Genomic DNA, 20,342 nt, shown 5'->3' on the forward strand with positions numbered 1-20,342 from the left:
ATTAAAAAAATATTTGAAGGATTTAGTTTCAGTTAATCGGTTCAGCAAGATCAGAGTACATCCTCCACCAATGTCTACTCTAATAACCTCAAAATCTTAAAGCATGTTGACGAGAGAAATGCTTCACCATGAAATTGATTTTGTGTAGGATTGCCCATTCCACCTAGAATTTATGCTTTTAACTATCAGAAAAATTAGTACTCATAAACAAATACCATCTTATGAGACATTTGAATCTTGACTGAAAACCATTCTATATTAAATCATGTTAAGATTTAAGCTAGTTTAAACAATTTTAGGTGTTTTTTTTTTGTAACATTTCGATCTTGTGGCTGGCAAACATGAAGTAAAACTATAAGATCCTGCTTTATAATATAATTCCTACTGGTGTAATGTGGAAAAACAAACCACCTTACAAATGTAATTAAGATAAAAGTCCAACATTACAGTAAAAGATGATCATTTATTTTCCCCAATAAGAAAAGCATGTCTTGTTAGAAGCTCCCAACCTGTTATCAGTGCTCCATTTAAACAAGTGGAACAAGTAAGGGAAGGGCTGTATTGACTAAACATGCATGACAAGTATAGGTGGATGACAGCAAGGTGCTACTCATGAAATTAAATTTTTTTCCATGTCTGAGAGAAGTAGTCCCCTGAAAATATGAAAAATGTCAGAGATAAAAGAAGCTTTTCTTTGAGGCCACATTAAAAAAAAACAAACAAAAAAAAAAAAACATGCAATGCAAATTTTACTGTTCCCTTTAGTAAATGAAATGTTTCTTGGGTTGGCTCATTCCAGTAAGGCACCACTTGAATGGACAACAGGACTGATGCTTTCAACAGAAAAAAATAAAACTAAGTGAATGTATGCTGAGTTTGGGCTGCTTCAGAAAAAAAATTAACCTATACAATCAGAGTGGATATGATGATATGGAAAACGTTTACAAATGGGCCTTAAAAAAAAAATTCTCAAGACCAACACTGTCATTCTGCTGCATATAGTTTAGAATATACAGTACAATAAATATTAATAGAAGGAAGACTGACAACAAAGTTCATGGACAGAAAACACTTCACATTCGTGTCAAATATACAATGCAGCATGGAGAAGGGGAGAAAGAACAAATCCCTGCAAGTTGATTCTATATTTGGCAAGTGGGCTCCTGAAACCTGGACACATGCTCACATGAGACTTGTGTTGTCCTTGACAGACAACTGTCCTGAGGTCAGTTTTGACAATTAACTTCCACAGTACATTGACTCTTGCTTTAGAGATTTACTGTCACAGGAGGTCATTAAACATGTATACCAAGTTTAATACTATAAATAAGTAGCCATAATTCCTATGTTTTACTGCAATCCTTATTACTGATCCCCTTTTGAAGGTTGAGGCAGATTTACGAGATGAGATTTCATTTAATATGATTTTGGAATCGTGACATGCTCTAAAAAGTTGATCCAAACCTCTATACAAACTTAGTTATTTACAATGTTTATTCGGGAGAATCTTCCTTCTCAATGTGTGTCAGCATCACTGTAATGAGTAAAGTAATTTAGGACTGAATGCAATAATAAAAAAAAAAAAAAAAAAAAACCTGTTGAAAAAGAATGTGAAGGAGACCTTGCACAATACTCGAGTTTGAGCATCAGGAGGCCAATGTGGGTCCAACTTTGCTTTGTCCACTGGAGGGCTGCATTTCCCACATGCCTCTTCATCTTAGCCAAATTGGAAAAAGAAATTTCCAGGCCCAGAGTCTTGGAGAGGAAAAGTTAGTTAATAAGATATACTCTGATTAAATCTTCTGTGTTTCAATAAACTAAAGGATGTCTACAATGAAAGGAAAAAAAAAAAATACCTTGACTGGAATCGAAAGTAAATCCTCCACCATGGCCACCAAAGAAAGCTCTGAAGATGTTGTTTGCATCAAAATCTAGGGGAAAAGGCAAAGTGGGATTAGCAGGTGCTGATGGGCTTTAAAAAGAACAAGGTGGGAAAAACGATGACAAAACTTTGTAAACTAAACACTGAATGGAGATGAATCAATCAAGTTGTTTGACATACAGTACACACATTTCACACTTTTAAAGCACAAGGGTCATCAATCCAACTGTGAAAAGCATGATGTGCTTGACCAAAAAACAATGTAGTTATAAATCAGTTCATGCTCAACTTTAAAGCAACTTTGTATGTCACAGTAATAATCAAACAAGGTGGCCATAGTCAAATACAATATGCGGTACTGTAACAACTTTGTGAACTTGTAGTGCCCCCTAAAGGCAAACTTTGTGGTAATGGTTACAACTGGCATGCTCACCACGTTCAGTTACATTATTATTACATTATTACTTTTGACATTTTTTTAAGGTTCTGCAAACTACACACCACTTCTGATAGACAGCCCTGGTAGCTCACGTGATACATACTCCAGAAAGGCAGTAGCAGTGATTATATTTAACAAAGCAAAAACGAAAGGCATTTACCTCCACCATCAAAGCACCCATCATCATCCAGGTCATGTCCATTGTCATATCGGACCTTCTTTTTAGGGTCGGAGAGCACAGTGAATGCCTCACCCACCTCCTTGAATTTCTTTTCTTCCTCTTTTTGCACCTCTGGGGTCGCTGCACTGTGACGGTCTACAAGACAATGACAGAAACTAAATTAAATACCTATGAAATATAAGAAAAAGATTCATATTTGGCATGTCTGTAAAGATCAAGAGGGCTACCTGGGTGGTGCATAAGGGCCCGTTTACGATAGGCTTTTTTAATCTCGTCCTCAGTAGCATTCTTGCCAACTCCGAGCACTTTGTAATAATCTTTCCTCTTGCTCTTCTTCAGCTCCAGCTGTGCTGTTTTCAGCAGGTGTTTATGCTCTACAGCAAAACAGAAACTCAAGCCATAAGGATGTGTGAAAAACTAAGCGGAAAGTAACAGAAAGAGAGAAACTTTACCTGAGGTTTTTTCTGTCTGGTAGACTTTTTCATAATCCCGTACAGCCTCTTCATACTGCTCTGTGTCCATGTAACTATGGATCACACATGGTCACTCAAAAATTGCACAATGCTGAACAAGAAAACACTTGAATTAAGAAAATCCCCCTCAAACCAATTGTACAACATACCACTGAGCTCTTCTTAAGTAGGCTTTGATGTAAGTGTCATCTAGTTTGATTGCACTTGTGCAGTCTTCAATAGCTTGATTAAGTTTCTTCAGCTGTCGATAGGGAGGAAGTTAAAGTGGATACAAAGAGCAAGAGGAGTCCTAGAACTCCACAAGGTTTCTGTCTTAAGGCAAATAATCAGACAGTATTATTGATCAAGCATCTGTGACTGTCTTCCATACAACTGCTCATTTCCATGTCTTCTGTTTCTTCACTTAATTTGTGAGGAAAGTGTAGATGTAAAAATATATTGCAAGTCTGTGTTAAAAATACTGCAAACAACAGGAGCTGATTTGTTCCTGTTTACCTTTGCCCCTGCTGTGGCTCTGTTGCAGTAGAGTTTAGCATTGGTCTTGATGTTGTTTGGGTCTATCGCCAGTGCCTCAGTGTACAGCTGGTAGGCAGCTTCATAGTTGTTGTTCTTGAATGCATGGTTGCCCTCCTCTTTCTTGGCTTTTAGGGCTTTGGCATTCTGATTGAGGAAGAGAACAAATATTTGTTTTAACCAAACCATGGATTCAGTGTATTTTGCATCCTTGTCATGTATAGTAACTCAAGGAGGACATTACTTAGTCCATATATTTTATAAAAATTTAAAAGATGCTCTGTGGGTTTCAAATATTCTGTTCATATCCACTGCTTCTTGACAAAAATCTGCACGTATACTCAAGGTCACAGCCAGTTCTGTGAATATTTAAAACACAGATCCATAATGCCACTGATGGGCAAAAACATTACAGGACAACTTTAACTTGAAGTATACGAATCAACTGTATATCGTTCACAGAATTTGTCAATTGTGTCATGCCATAATAGACAATCAACAGTGACAATATACTAACATAGAATATTAGAAAAAGTCTTCCATTACAACCTGTGTCAAGACAAGGCATGCAAATTGCATTCCCATGTGTATTTGGCTATCTAAATGTTTCCAAAGTAAATCCACAGATTATGAAAATCTTACCCTGCAGGCTAGTCTGGCTTTTTCATGGTCAGGTGCCATGCGCAGAGCCTGGAAAAAGAACTGTACAGCTTTATCGATGCAGTCTTCATAGTAAAGACACAGGCCTCGCACGTACAGTGCATCTGCATTTGTGGAATCCATTCGCAGAATATCACTGAAAAAGAGAGGTCGTTAAAAGACCTGCTGGGACTAATCTATAAATTAAATCCACTCTTTTTATTAGCAATTTATTAGAACTGACTGTACTGTTCCTACCTTGCTACAGACTGAGCTTCTGGGTAGCGACCCAGCAGAGCCAGACACTCTGCCTTCAGGATTTTAAAGCGGTGGCACGCAGAAGCCAGAGCTAAGGCCCGGTCCATGCAGTACACCACCTAGAACATTATGAAGGACAAGTAGCCAGTGATTGTAGCTGTTACATCACCGTAACATTAATTCATAAAAGAAATGTAAATATTTAAAGATGTGAAAAGGCTAAATGTTTTAAATGGAACACATGTCAACTATCCACTCAAACAAGGTGTTCCACATAATTAAAATGGGCTGTGAACTGTCACTGACTGAAAGGTCTATTGATTCTTCCCTTCTAGCATATTTATGCTTACATAATTAATGCAGTCGTACAGTAGGACCTCTTAAAATTGCTGTTATTACAAAGAATTTTGGTTCATCTAATGCCATATAAGATAGATAAATGGGGTTGGTATTTTGCACTCAGGACGATAATGGTTTGACTTTAAAACACCTAACATACTAAAACTTTTTTTCTAGTCAGACAAGTCTAAACAACTTAACTAATATAAGTATGTGCTTTTGTGTGAGTTTTATGAAATAGAGAACAGGTGTAAAGTACCTTTCTGAAATCCCGCTTTTTAAAGCTGAAATCTGCCATTTGCTCAAACTCCAGTAGAGCAGTTGCATTCTTATTCTAAAATAAAAACAACATTTTATGTCTAAACAACAGACACAGATCGGGTTATGACCTCAGGCATGCAAATTTAGTTCCAGGACTCAAAGCTTGTTTTATACAATGATTAAATAAAAGGTGAAAACTTCAGGTGTCCCACACCTCCTGCTGGGCATCTCCGCTTCTGGGATCCAGTTCCAAAACCTTCTGAAAGCAGCGACTGGCTGCCATGGCGTTTCCCAAAGACAGGTGGCATTTTCCCTCACGTAAATGCCCCTGTGGGAGAAAAAAATCTCTACATATTCATGTCTACCCTGCAAGTTTGGGGGGCAGTTACACAGATACACAGAGCTGAGAATAAAGATGATGCTGCTGAAGTTGAAAATCTGTTCAAACTGACCTTCATAAAACAGTCATCCAGCCGCACAGCCTGCTGGGAATCCTCTAGGGCCTCTCGAAAACGACAGAGCATCATGAGAGTGGCTGCTCTGTTGCCATAGTAACTGGCGTTTTTGGGGCATGCATCTTGAGATGGAACAAAAAAGTCCACGTCACAAAGGCTCACATAGATGTATAAACTACATATAAATCATAATAAAATGGACAACTATAAACAGTGAGGGTATCCTCATCATATATACTGTAAATTCATACTAATGACAATCTTGAAGAAACATGACTGCATGAGGAGGGGAAAAAACAAACAAAAAAAAAACACTGGTCAATGGGCACTGTGCACAATCCCAGAAGCCTATAAAAAACCTAAAGCAATAAAGTGTACTGAGTGACAAGCTTACCAATGGCCTTGGTATAATAGTTGAAAGCCTCTGAGTAATCTTTCTTGCTGTAGAATACATTTCCTTGCTCTTTGAAGCCTTCGGCCTGACTGGAGACAGGACAAACAAACCAAAAATCAGGATGGAACAGTGTTTTACAAAGCTAAAACTAATTAAGACTGGCTATTTCCAAATCAGCCAAAATGTCATTGGTAGTCATCTGGGAATTTCTAGTAGATGGGCCAGAGTACATCTGAAAGGACCTGACCATGGTGCGTCACACCTGGAACTGGGACAGTCAAGCAGGGTACATACAGTCCCAATAGCTCTGGTCCTAAACATAGCAATGAAATTCACCTGCTGACTGCACAATGTCGTTGATATGGCCAAAACATCTGCAACCAAAATTTTTCCAAGATAAATGTACTCATTATTTAATCTAAACATTTTTTTTTTGCATTGTATTTTGTACAAAGCTGTGGAGCATGTGTGCACTGTGCACATTTCTGGGTAATGCTACATTTGTAAACGTGTGAGTTCAGCAATAATCAGAGTAATAGCAAAATATCACAGTAAGCCTTGCTCCATTTTACTACTTGTTTTGTTTGTTTGGAACCTGAATGTCCTGATGGCCTTGAAGAATAAAGAGGATTTTTGTTTATTAAACTTTATGATTATTGATCTTGTCCTAAACGTGACACTGACACCAGCAGTTTGCCTTCACGTTAATCACAGACACTGTAGTCAAGTCTTCATAGCTACAGGGCGGTGATCCCTGCATTTCCTTGGATCGTTTCAGTCTCAAAACACTGCACTTACAGCGATAATGTAGAAAACACTTTGGTTGATTTGTCACATATAACATGTTCGTCAATATGGAATGAATATAAGTGAATATTCAGTGAATATAACCGTTAATTAAATCCAAAGGCTAATTAAAGCTGTATCACTGTCTCATAAGGAAACTTCTCGAAAGAGGCGAGCACCAGCAGCTAACGTAGCTACGGAAAGGACCCGTGCTTGACGAAGCGACGCTTTTCTTCCATGTTTAGTTAGTTGTTAAAATTTTCCGTACCAACAGGTTAATTGACCAGCAACTGGATTTTAAATACACCAATTCTTAGATATCTGTAGCTGAGCATGTGTAACCTTAGCGGTTAGCTGAGCAGACGCAACGGTTAGCTAGCCATGTGTTTTAGGTAATTTAGGGAGCCCAGACAATTTTCTGTGTGATGTGAATAATCGAAACTACAAGGCCAAAGCCCGCTATTCACGAAAACCGGTCTATGGTTTATCTGAGGCTTAGCAAAGATGGCAACATTACACGTTGGTAACCCGGCATGCTAGTCTTGTTAGCTCGTCTCTGTTATTTCCGAGCCTTGTCAGCTAACAGCGGGTGACTTCTATCAGACTGGTCTCACTTTTTACACGCGGTACAATAAAACACAACGAAAAACTACATGTTTACCGTTCCAGGTCATCCTGGTTGCAGATTTGGGGATCTGTTTCCAGCGGCACGTCGATGTCAACAGCTGCCATTTCTTCTGTAAAAATCGACCGCGACCGACGTCCTCTCCTTCTTCTATGGTGTTTATTAGCGACTGGCATCACACCGTCAACGTCATTTCCGGGAACTATGACTGTTTTCGAGGTCCCGAGAAACTAGGTCACTGATTTTTTTTTTTAAATGTATATCTCCAAAAACTATCCACAACGTGATTTCCAAATACCTACAATTACATTTTGACTAGTCAGAACTCCAGTTTCAGATATCTACAATTGAACTGTGCCTACTAATATGTTAGTCTTGGATATCAGAAAATATATTTAACATATCTCTTAAATGTGTGAAATTACAGATATCTTTAATTGGAATTATGGCTGGTCAAAATGTAATTATAGATATCTGGAATTCACATTGTGGATAGTCACAATTTAATTGTAGGTATCTGAAAGTAGTTTTTCCATTCAAGTCAATGAGCAGTTCTTACTAGTCTAATTGTCACTGTAGATATCTTAAATTACAGTTGTGACTAATCATAAATACAATACTGTCGACCTAATTGTTGTTGAAAACAGCTTGCCGCAAGTGCAGCAAAAAGCATTTGCATGTTCCTGCTTCTGTCCTACGCCCTTGGGTAGTCCTATCTTGCGCTTGTTTTCAAAATACCACTAGAGGGCACTAGAGTATCATAAAGAAAGCCCTAGTTTATGTTGGGGTATACTATTAATGGACTGATTTTGGATTACTTTCTTTGTGATTCTGTGACTGGTTCTCAGTATATCAGGGGTTTCCACCTGAGCTTGGGGATTCACTACATTTCTCAGTGAAATTCATATGCACAATGCTTGTAACTTTTTGATTTAAGGTGCTGTATTTTATGATATTCTTTGCAGGAATAAAATGCTGTTTGCTAATGATATCTACTAATCTTCGTGTAATCTGAAGTATCATACTAATATAAATATGTGTCCCCGGATTGAAGATCTTTAAGTGATATTTTACCTGGTTATAGCAATAAATAAAGGCTGTTCACTGTAAAACTGTGAAGAAAGTAACAACAAGTACAACTGTGTAAAAACAGTTCTATTTATAATTTAATAATTAATAATTAAATACATATTGAAATTTTTAGCACATAATTTATATTATTGCAGTTGATGCACACTTACACTAATGATTAATTTTAACAGATTTACTTCAAAAATACATATGGCTTAAGATGAATCAGCACAGTCAGATGGAAGAGAGAGTTCTAAAATGAAAGGACATAGGTTTTAAATACAACTATATAGAAAATATCAAGTTTAATAAAGACATCAAAGACACATTTTATAACTTATGCTAAATCATTTCAAGTTTGGCTAACAGCACAAGTCAACATGTCTCGTCATATCGTAAATACAGCATCAAGCTGTTAATCTAACCATTACCTGAAGAACTTGTCATAATGGCTTGTGTAAAATAATATAAGTTTATACTTTTATAACATTAAATTAAACCATTTTATTGTAAGCGTTAAATGCAGTCTGTCTTAATAGGAGTCATATCATATCATGGTGGCGGTTGATTGCCCCCTCGACCACAGAGAGCAAGAGAAATAGATGGACTGTCAGAGAGAAAAATGAAAGTCTGTATTTAGCTGAAATAAAAACATTCACATCAGATGATGACTGTAGGAACATACATTTGTTGAGATGCAATATCAGGAATGCGATGTTATGGATCTGTATTTTCATAGATGATGATTGTTTATATGCAAGTAGCCAGTTTCTTGGGAAGTTAAAATCTGGATTGTCTTCATTTTAAAAACAAAAGCAGCAATAAAGAATTGTACTTGTTCTCTCAAGCTCTCAAAATAAAAGATTTTGGCAACAAACAACATTTACACACCCTATTGTATTCTTGTAATATAGTCTTATAAATACAACTATAATGATTCTTGTCTTATGGCTTCCAGAGAGGTCCAGACCCCTGGGAACATGCACTCTGCAGTTTGTTGAGAGGAGACAGCTGAGGAATGGTCCTACCATTTTTAAGGGGGGTGAGACACTGGTCAGTCAGCACTAAAATCTCAATCCACACCAGGGGCCTGTGCATACTGTTCTTATGACATTAACCTGCCAAACTTGACTTGATGAAATGTTGCTCTCACTGTCACTGCATAGTGTCCTTTTTTCACTCAGAGGGTCCCTTGTTTTGTCCAGCTTTGGCTGGGTTAGGTCCACTCTACTGGTCCTTGAGTCATTGCTAGTAAGGAGAGAAGATAATGGGTGCATGTGTGGCCCTCAAAGGTCCTGGGGCAGGCCTGAAGAGTGTGGGGCTGATCAGGGGGCCCTGGATGATGGCAGTGGGACCTGGTGGCAGTCGTAGAGCCAGGGGTCCAGACGCCATGGTGCACAAGGTGGCTGGATTGAGGGGCGTGGTCAGGAACCCTGCCGGCAGGGCTTTGGACAGCTGCTTCTGCAGGGCCAGTTTAGTCTGATACCAATGACATGAGCTATATTTCAGTTCTTTAAAAATATTTATAAAAACTCTAAGAACATTTCATAATTACAATGCAATTTGTAAGCAAATTCTACAGTCTTCATAATACACACCTAACACTCCATAATTCCTTGTTTCATTAGAAAAGCTGACGGTAACAAACTCTATTAAAGATCATCTGGTGATCTCCTCAAGTCTTAAGTTAAAACAAGGCACTTATCTTAAAATAGCACAGATTATTCACATAACACAGAGAGGCACTTAGTAATTATTTGTATCGACCACCTGACACCCATCAGACTTGCAGCTATGTTGACATTTATCAGATAGAGCTTACCACTTGCATTTATTGAATATCTATGTGTTCTCTGCATTAGATGTGTTGTTTAATGACCATGCATGTTGTGGAAAAAAATAAAAGAAGACAAATGTGTGTGTGTGTGTGTGTTTGTGTGACAAACTCTTACTGCTAAGACTGCACTCTGCTGCAGTTTATTATAGGGCGTGAACTTCGCCTTGACAGGCTTCCCAGCCAAACGCTCTTTGTGTCTCCTGCTGTTCATGTGCTAAAAGAGGACAGGGATATATAGAAGTGTGATTCATTCAGGACAGCTCTAACTAACAAGCCAGACAACTAATTGGGGAGTTTACCTTCTAGAATAGAAAGTTTAGGCATTCAGTACATGCACGTTTTATGCAGAGATCAATTGTTTATTAAGAAGTACAATTTTGCAAAATTATTATCCCTAGATAAACCACATACCTGCTTCAGCTGTGTCTCTGAGTTAACAGACACCTGGCACAGTTCACAGTGAAAGGGCTGGCTGGATACACCAACAACTGCTCTGGTCTTGCCGCCCATTCGCTGCTTAATTCGGCATGTGGGTCTGGGAGATGATATCGTCTTGACCCTGTGTTGCGACCGGCTGGTGTTCTGACAGTCCACCATCAGTTTGTGCTTAGAGCCTAATTCAGCCAATAAGAAGACCAAATATCAGAATGACACTCTGTTTCATATATATATATATACACATTTTCATATCATTTGGCCAACAGGGCTCAAATGGCTTACAAATATTAACTAAAGTGATACAGTACTGTAGTACACACCACTACAATGAGCGTCCAGCTGGGAACTGGAATTGACCGTCACTTTGCATGTAGGACAGTGGAAATGTTGTTTTTTGCTGTTCTTAGGGTCCTTAGCCTCTTCCACCTTAACCAAATCCTCCTCACCTCCCGTGGAGCTTCCCTGAAGATCACAGTGAGGTGCTGAACTGGGGGCTGGGTTGCACTCTTCCACAGGTGGACTGTCAGAAGTCAGATCACAAAGCTGAGAGCCAGGAGAGGTTTGTGGGGATAGTTGAGGAGAGCAGAACGTGGGGTAAGAGTCCATGGATGAACGCTGTGAGGGAGGGGTGGTTATCAGCGAGCTCCCCTCACCATTTTCTGGTTCATGCTGTTTAGTTTGGCAAGAGGTGATTGAGCCTGGGGACATACAGATAAACAAAGAAGTTCATCTGAGCTAATTAATATGTGGGGACTTGAGATATTTTATGACAAGTGATGCAAAGTGTAATGCTACATTATTTTTTGGGTTAGTATTGATGTTGTCAGAAGACATTTGCAGAAAATTTGCTCATGCGTGTAAACACGGTGTTTTAAAACCATGATAATACCTGAATTCTACAATCATGGTATAAATACACTTTCTTCTTTACTGCAAGCAGAGAAGTACAACCTCTTTTTCCCAGTTATTTTTTGTCTTTTTTTCATATAACCTTGTTATTATACTTTTTGTCATTATGATCCTTTTACTTTTCTTTTCTACTCTCATTTTCAAATCTTTTCCCTATTTTTTTCTGCCATCTGAATCATTTCTTACTCTGTTCTACTGCCTCTGCATCATTTATTTGCTCTCTCTGCTGAAGCCGCTCTGTCACCATCAATCAACAACCATGGTAACCGCTGAACGTAACAAGCTTATCATTATGTGGTCAGAGGGAAATTGATAGGTGCGGGAAGAAAAGGGGAGGAGAGAGATCAATAATAAAAAGAAGCAACTAGACAGAGTCTAGAATGGAAGATAGTGAATTTTCTTAGACACACAGAATGAAAAACAATGACAAATGACTGAAAGGGAGTGGTGGAGACAAAAGCTGTTAGTTGTACAGCAGCTCTTTTGTAGGCAATGCTGCTGAAGGACCAATCGCCATAACAATAAGAACATGGAAAGCATCCAAAGCCCAGTTGGAAGCGTTTTGTCTGGGAATTTGGAAATTTAAAAAAAAGTGTAAGTACCATTTTTGGGGATTTTATCAAGCAAAAGTGCAATTTATACAGGAAAAAGTTACACATAGTGGGCAGCTAATTTACAAGCAAAATCAAAGAAAGTAACAGCAGCACAACCTTCTTCAGAAAGCTTTTCTTTAAGGCTTCTCATTCTGCAGAATGTTGTTGCTTGATGAGAGTAATTACCTGTCTAAAAGATCCAATGACAGAACGACAGGTAACAGCTGGTAATTAGCCAGCTTAGTGGCAGCTACCACATCTTACTGTCCTTCATTACCAATAATTACTCGGAGGATGGCAAGAGGGAGCCTTTAAAAAAAGAAATATGTATACCTGTTTTGTCTTTCAGTTGCGAGTCTGTTTGTACTGTTCCTCCTCCCATCATCCCCCGCTCTCTGTCGCTATCTTTTCCTGTTGTGGATGGATTGTGTCCATTCTTCTGCCGGTTCCTCTGGATCTCCAAGGCTTTTAGCTTGCGAGCATGCTTATGACCTTTGTAGTGAGCTTCTGCCTGGGTCTGGCCATCCCATACACACGCACAAATATGCACATACAAGCAGAACTGATTAAATTACTGAAGGACAGCAGGAAATCAGTCAAAAGTAATCTTTAAAATCTTAAAACTTTGCTTCACATGCTTTTGTAGAGTTGGAGAAAAATTTTGTGATTGAGCATTTGAGTCAGAGGAAGATTCACATCACAAATCTCCATTCTGATTATCATCATCATCATCATGGCTGTGGCTAAATGAGCATCAGTTGAGCTCATGGGATCTCATGACCATTCCCTCTTAGCTCACTGGCACATCTGTCCACTGATTCGTTCGGATACAAAATGGCCTGTGTCCGTTCTGCTGTGACACAAATGACTTCTGTGCCTTCCTCACTGAGACAAAACACATTTGTGGCAGTGTGACAACAGATGCATGCAGATTTAAAATCCCCAAAATGGCTCTGGATGGCTGCAGATATAGCAAGACATGCTCTCAAGACGAAGATCAGCTTCGAGCAAATCCAGCAAAGTGCATCAACAGTGAAACTGATGCACAACACATTTATCTGGTTATCCATCCATACATTATTATTTCCTTAAAACACATCAAATCTACATTTTATATGCATCACTTACATTTAGGAAAAAAACAGCAATAACAAATCAGTTTAATCATTCTGTTTTTCATTTTCTACAACAGCGTGCAGTATACCTAAAATATATTACAAAAATCCTGGGTCTCTTTTATTTATTCATTTGTTTGTTTATTTATTAAACATATTTTGCTATTGTCAATAAATGCTATGAAAAGGTCAAAATCAACAGGTGACTGAGCCTATTAACAGGCCCTGTCTGTGTAGCTGATGCCTAATACCTTATATCTCACTCCTGTTCCTAAAAGCGATGCACTAGGCCCCTTTCTTTAGGATTAAACATGGGCACTGAAAATAGACCAAACAAGTGTTTCATTTATTACTAAAAATTACATTGTACTGCTGATTCAAAAAGTCCTGTAACCGTTTGAAAAAAACATCATACAATCATACAATAGATGTGACAGAATTTGAAAATTGAACATACTGACATTTTCAGTAAGAATGACTGGGTTTAAAACTGAGTGAGACAGCAAGGTGGGATGCATTGTTGGTTTTCTTTTTTTCATGGGACTTGTTAACAATAAGAATAATACAAAATCAAACCAGTCTTAATCTCTAAAAACACACATTTTTGCAATTAGTGCCTTTCTGTGACGAAAGGCAGAAGTGCAGTCCCTGGATAACAGAAAGTCTGAGTTTGGAGCAGTATAACAAAACTTCAAGTATCTGACTTCATACGAGGCTGTTAGATAATTTGTCTTTGCTCAAATTATCCATACCACTTTCCAGGCACACAGTGTGCAGCCTCTGCTGATGCACTTTCAAACTCACACTGTACAAGTGAGCTTTTAGTGGCTGTGTGCATCAAATGGAGAGGTACAAGTCTCCCCATCAATACTTTGCATAAAGCTTAGCCTGCTATAGAAATAAAAAAGGCAACACCATGGGTTACAATGTGTGGAGAGGAATACTGGGTTGTGCAAAGGGTCTATGACCCTTTGGCTACGCTGAATGTCAGTGCATTATAACCATTCAGCATGACTTTTTAACTGAGTCATGGGGATGAATCTGCTCCCACCTGCATACCATCATACCATCTGGCATGCTGGTGTTCACTAGGTTCCACCATAGTAACTTTTAAAGAGTAACACATGGATTAAGTATCCCAGGAAGGCAAAACAAAGATCCTCAGACACCAAAAGGAGACCGTCAGGACTGACTGACCTCTGTTGACCTCTTGATTCAAGCTGCTTTATGTAATCTCACACCACTGATGCCCAAATTCTTATACAGAGAACAACATCTGCCTCCACAAAAGGGCATTAAACTAAAATATCATGTGTGATCCTTTAGGCTTGAATCATTCATGCTTATTCACTGAGTTTAGCTGCTTTAAAGGAATAATTTAGGTTTTATCTAGTCTATTGCATATACACTAGTCATGTAGCACAGTAGCATACAGTTTAGAGATAGACCTCACCCTTTGCCATAATGCACTTCACTGCCAAAGCTAACGTGTTATTATATAATAATTTCAATGTTTATTTAAACTTGTGTTATTTGTCTGGGGGGGAGTGCAAGAGATGTAAAACCCAATACAGGCAAAAATCTAACATGTAGGCATACATACATGTGGAACTAAATTAGCATATATTTGGAGTTATGTTTTTGGCAAATGTAAGCCCAGTATTCTCATTTTTTTCCAAGATATCTACAAATCCCTTAAGAAAATATCTGCTATCTATTAAGTTGTTAATTGCTTAGATTTGTTCATAAGCTAAATGCTAACTTTGCCATTTAGAAAAATATTGATAGAACAGCTTTAAAAAATGCCTACTGATACCAAATTATATTTATATATTTATATTTATAAATTAATTTCCTGCCATACTGGTACTCATATAGCTAATACAAAACAAATATTCTAAAGTAACCACATACTGCATGATTCATTACTATTAAATCATAGTAATATTAGCTGAACTGATATTGGTTGAACTGTAGATGTGTCTCAAAAGTAGAAAACAAGGGTGGGTGACGATCAAAATGACACCTACTATATGTCTGTACTACACAAGCAGTAAGTATAAGACACAAATAGACTCAGAATATTCTGAACTATTCCTTTAATCAAGGGGAACGTAAATTGCAGCTACCCAGCAGTGACCCCTCTTGGGACCTGGTACCTGCCTGCAACCTGGCATCCAAATCCTGGGCCAGCCAGCACCCTCAGCTCAGCTGCAGGTAACACAGAGGGAGGAGGAGGAGAAAGCCTGTTAGCCCAAACCAGATTCATGACAATATCACTGTATGCCCAAAAGTAAAGAGCACAGAGAGAGAAAAAGAAAGAAACATATGAGGACGTAAGGGTAGTGTAATGGTCCCATGCCAGTGTCCTGCTTCCTGCAAATTTCACAGTTTACACATAGAAGAGTCATTGTCATTCTGCCAGAATACCTCCTAACAATATAAATGCAAATATGTATAAACAAGCACCATAGGATGAAAACAACATGAATATGGATAGAAACATTTTGATAAGGGGAAAAAAGCAGCAGAACTAGCTGACTGGTTGCCTTTTAAAAACCCAGTGGCTGATTAAAAAATGGCCAACCAATGGACTGACTGTCCTTGGAAGAATAACCTATTTTTAGCCCAGTAGGATGGAGAAATAACAAAGAAGTTTTGCAAATATGTGAACATCAAAATCAAAATGTGACCGTTGGATAAGTTGTTAGTAAAATCCCCCTTTAAGAACGCAGGTCTTGGTTAGTAACATGAGATAATGTCAATTTAACATTTCTTTCACATTATTACAAACAAACACCTCCTGAGTTGTTGTGATTTACCTGATGACTACATCATGCTGAAACAAGCGAGGCAGCTTCCATAAGACCTGATGTCAAAGGTAGCTTTTCATCTTCCTGCCTTGAATTTAAAAGACCCCCCCCCCCGGTTTCTATCCAGTTCATCAGATGGAAGTTTAAAGAAAGTTTTTTCCTCTGTGAGACCAGGGAAACCGACTGACTGGCTGCCTGACTTACAGTAGAGTTGAAGCGCAGGTGACAGATGTTACAGGAGATGATGGGTTTCTTCTTAGGCTGAGCTACGCCGAAGGTGTGGTTGATCACCGCCTTCTGCACTGGGTCCATCTACGAGGTGAAACACACACGCGCGCACACACACACACACACACACACACACACACACACACACACACACACACACACAAAACATGCACATAAAATAATCATGCACACCACTACCAGCATTTTTCAGGTCTGTGATGAACAATTTGCCTGTGCTGATTTGTGTATGCTTTTAATTCAGTTACATAACATATTTTGCTTGGAGGCATCCTAACGTTGAATTATCTCATGATGTGATGAATACAAGCTGTTTTTTTCCTCTTAAATAAGCCTTTGTCACTATTTCTCTCTATTTATCACTTTGATCACTTCTGTTTATACTGTAACACCTTCAACACAGCTGCATTATTTGATTCATATTTTTAAGTTTATGTGTCAGACAGGAATCTTTTCCCACCTTCCCACATGCTTGATGCATTTAGCACATTCCTCTGACTTGTCTCATTAAGGCTTACAGCTAAATGTAGACTATAAAACTCCTCACCATTTAGAGCCAGACCAAGCACATATGTATGCGTGTGTGTGTGTGTGTGTGTGTGTAGGTGTTCTATTTGGGATGCCTGATTCAAGCCAAGTAGTATTTACTGTACAACCTGCCAATGCAATCCTGATACAGTATTCACTGTTTATCTTATAGACCATGACAACAAAATGCACATTTTACTTGAAATAAAGCTGGTTATGTAAGACATGTTTCACAGTTTTACATTTCTGCTTCACAGCTTTCCTTCATCTTGCTTTTTTAGCAAAAAAAGAGACTTTAAAAATTTCACAGGTTGTTCTTGCAAACAGTCAACATAATGGCTAAATTATTAGAACACCTCAATGAATACCCTTTAAAATAGTATTTCTTCTCATAATTTAGTGGTTTATTGTTCATGTTGACAGCTGCTGGTATTGCAGACACCCAAAATGGATAAAGTGCTTCTTGTATGTTCCAACTTAAATCATTTCAGTGACTTCCTAAAATATGTCATTTTGCTACATCTTTGGATAATGTCTCTTGACATAATGTATATGCCATGTTTCAGATTTATGAGAGTTTCGGTACGTTACCGTGTTGAAATTGGGGAAAAGGCTGAGAGGGGAGGAGCCGTTGACCTGGAGTGGAAGGAAGTGCTCCAGCTGGGTGTGGGTCTGTGGCTGGAGAGGTCGACCTGGCAGCGACAGGGAGCCCAGGAGCGGGTGGACCTGGCTCTGGGACAATGCACCTACAGCAGGGGTGATCACATTAATGTAAATATATCATCATGACAACTGTTGTCCCTAAGTCCTTTATCAATCTAAAAAACACATTTGTCGAATTGTAGAAACAGATAAATATCCAACACCTGGATTTTAGGCCATTAAGGCTGCACATCCCTACATACACATATGGATACAGGCAGATTGTAGCACACTAGACAAATTCCCACAGTGAGTAATTCACTTAGTAAAGCTTTAATGACTGCAGTAATACAGAGGATAAATAATGAGAGGCTCTGTGTGGCCTTTTCCTGCTATACTAGTCCATAGATTATCCTGACAAATGTCTCTGGCTTTTATAAACACAGCACTAGTGTGTTTCACTGTGTGGTTTTTTTCTTCCTCAGCTCTGGGAAATGGGGCAGGCAATTTGACTGAGGTTTAAGGTGAGTGACAGAATGTACATGCATACATGTGTACATATTAATTAATCTTTTGCTCACATGTTTTGTGTCTTATTGCATATATTTAACAGCTGAGGTCTTTTGATGAATTCACAGCACGGACACAATTTCAGTGTTGCATGCACTTGCTCTGAAATCTGCTTCCACATGATCGCTCATCTCATCACGTTAAACTTTGGTTGGCCTAAATGCTCCCTGACCGCTCATGCTTTAAAGAGCACCAAGGCACTGACCTTTGTCTGGAGTAAACACCACTGTGCTCACATTAAAATGCACAATGTCTTACATAAGCATGGTGATTACAGATTGTTTCTGATGTCTGTTTAAAAGGTTATGTATACATGCAAGAATATAAATTCAAATTAATATAAGTAAGGAGATGGATCCCGATTATGTCTGGGAAAAGAGAGTTGCACTGTATGGTACCAACATAAAGAATATCATAAAGTGTTGATTGATGACCCCCTAAACATTTCAGAGTGAACCTTAATGTTGTGTTTTCACAGTACAGAAAAGCACAACAACAAGAAAGCAATTTTCCCCAATTTTCTGCTTTTTCACAGCTGGATTTCACGTTGTATCTCTGGGGATAAGGCAGGTTTGAAAGTTGCTGAGTATTAGCCTGTTTTGACTAATCTGATCCCCTATTCAAAACTGTACTTATAGCATGAGACACAACAGAGAAAGGGAAAGGAGAAAGAAAAAAAAAAAACACCTTTTCAGATTCAAACCATGCTCAAAGAAATGCTACAGAGTGAATGCTCTAAAATGTTGAATTGGAGGGATTAATTTCGGACCAAACTATGCTTCATAGGGACAAAACATAGATACTAATTCAACAAACCAATACTGTCTTGAACACTGAGAAAGCACAAACCAAAACGAAATTCTATCAGAGAAAAGCCCTGAATGAAAACTGGCAGGTATGTCGCAGCACAGCAGAGAGGGACGTAACCCACAGCATTAATCACCACAGAGAAAGACAAACGGCTGACAAAAGAAGAAAAAAGACAATCTGTTGAGGGAAAGACCTATATGACAAATAAAATGTGTAATACATGGAGGATAGCCAGTATTTCAACTTGGATTCAACTTAATTATGCCACATAATATTTATCAAGTGTATTATTTGTTCTCTTCTTTTATTCCAGTACTGTTTATTATGTTTATTCAGTGATTTATAGCCACTCCAGTGTACCATGCCGGCGTTTAGATTAGAATTTGTAGTGCCTGATTTGTTGTTTATTTGATACTGTGTATGTGTGATGTGCACCACAGCTGTCCATGGAAAACATCAAAACACACAGAAGTAACACATGTTTACAGATTTGATTTTGTTTTTTGATGAATTTCAATTTCATTTAAATGCTCCACTAGGACAGTTCATGTACCACTGATGCCAATAAAGTACTACTGAATTGCATTACACTGAATCGAGTGTGAATGATAGAGTAGCGAGAAATGAGAGAAAGTAAAACGGAGACAAGGAGAGGCGACCAACGGGCAGATGAGAGACAGTTTTTTTTCTCTCTCTGCTAGGCCGATGTGCTTAATCTGCCTGTCAGTATGACTTTTGGGAACACTGATTCCCTCTGTTACACAAATCTGAAATTGATCTCATTAATCTCCTACACATATATTCACAAAACACAGCAGGGCGAGACGTTTAATTAACTGCATGTTGGACTGAACAAACTTGAAACTACCATCATCTGAGTGAATTCACCCAACAACAAGAGGAACAGGCTTCTGACGGGACCGTCCCTTTCAAGTTACCCATCTCATTTGGACCCAGACAGTGTCACAATGGTTTTATCCCAGCAAATCTGACAAGATGGACTAAAGCTGTGGTTATATTAGTCTCATCCAATCAACCAGCCGGCCTTGATTAGTTTTTATAAATAGACTATCATCACACTTCAACTCAAACTCATGAACTCCATCACAGCACAGATAACCTAAAATAAAAAGATTCAGCAAAAATATTTTTTTAGTGCAAGTAAAGAGTAAAGTTTTGTTTTTGTGGTGTCATCCCAATGTAAAGTGTAATATTTATTCACTTTCTTTTACAGAGGAGAGAGACAGCCTTTTTGTCATGAAAGCTGGGAGTGTAGGTCATAGCAACCACCCATTATATATTGAGAAGGGATAAAAGATTATGAGCTGCAGAAATTATAGCACCTTGAAAAAAATGGTGGGGGAAAAGCTTAATCTCTATTATTTCCCGGATTAGTCTCTGGGTGACTCAACATCGCAGCAATCACAGAAGGACAGAAGTGACATATTTTCATGAAGGATAGAAAAAAGGAGGAATCAGAAGGTTTCATAGCACAACCCAGAGCAAATGTATCAGCCGAAAGGCT

At 38.5% G+C, this 20,342-nt stretch overlaps 2 protein-coding genes across 4 annotated transcripts in view; both read right to left on the reverse strand.

Annotated features, from left to right (window-relative positions):
- Nucleotides 1-982: 982 nt before the first annotated feature.
- LOC113135257 (dnaJ homolog subfamily C member 7-like) lies at nt 983-7,405 on the reverse strand. Its single transcript, XM_026315117.1, has 14 exons — nt 7,282-7,405; nt 5,835-5,923; nt 5,438-5,562; nt 5,200-5,313; nt 4,984-5,058; nt 4,386-4,504; nt 4,131-4,284; nt 3,471-3,635; nt 3,125-3,216; nt 2,955-3,028; nt 2,730-2,876; nt 2,482-2,637; nt 1,857-1,931; nt 983-1,755 (listed from the first exon to the last, which is right to left on the reverse strand). Exons 1-14 carry the CDS (start codon nt 7,350-7,352, stop codon nt 1,718-1,720), a joined length of 1,494 nt encoding a protein of 497 aa, XP_026170902.1. The 5' UTR covers nt 7,353-7,405; the 3' UTR covers nt 983-1,717.
- A 1,281-nt stretch (nt 7,406-8,686) lies between these two features.
- The window catches only part of LOC113135543 (zinc finger protein 385C-like), a 46,703-nt gene continuing 35,047 nt past the window's right edge, over nt 8,687-20,342 (reverse strand). For 2 of the 3 annotated variants that reach the window (XM_026315649.1, XM_026315651.1), the window contains 7 exons: nt 17,387-17,541; nt 16,226-16,333; nt 12,427-12,610; nt 10,912-11,289; nt 10,565-10,767; nt 10,269-10,367; nt 8,687-9,795 (listed from right to left, as the gene is read on the reverse strand). In XM_026315649.1, the coding sequence (XP_026171434.1) occupies nt 9,565-9,795; nt 10,269-10,367; nt 10,565-10,767; nt 10,912-11,289; nt 12,427-12,610; nt 16,226-16,333; nt 17,387-17,541 (1,358 nt within the window). In that variant the 3' untranslated portion in view covers nt 8,687-9,564. The remainder of the gene's footprint in view (nt 9,796-10,268; nt 10,368-10,564; nt 10,768-10,911; nt 11,290-12,426; nt 12,611-16,225; nt 16,334-17,386; nt 17,542-20,342) is intronic. The other variant, XM_026315650.1, reaches the window with a different exon arrangement.

The sequence above is a fragment of the Mastacembelus armatus genome, chromosome 19 (assembly GCF_900324485.2).
Source record: "Mastacembelus armatus chromosome 19, fMasArm1.2, whole genome shotgun sequence".
Taxonomy (NCBI): Eukaryota; Metazoa; Chordata; class Actinopteri; order Synbranchiformes; family Mastacembelidae; genus Mastacembelus; species Mastacembelus armatus.

What these genes read in the sequence shown, in the direction of transcription:
- LOC113135257 (XM_026315117.1), bottom strand. Translation starts at nt 7,352, where the DNA reads ATGGCAGCTGTTGACATCGACGTGCCGCTGGAAACAGATCCCCAAATC. An exon ending in AAGCCAGACTAGCCTGCAGG is followed by an intron (nt 3,636 to 4,130) that starts GTAAGATTTTCA and finishes TTCCTCAATCAG; the next exon opens with AATGCCAAAGCCCTAAAAGC. An exon ending in CCAGACAGAAAAAACCTCAG is followed by an intron (nt 2,877 to 2,954) that starts GTAAAGTTTCTC and finishes GTTTTGCTGTAG; the next exon opens with AGCATAAACACCTGCTGAAA.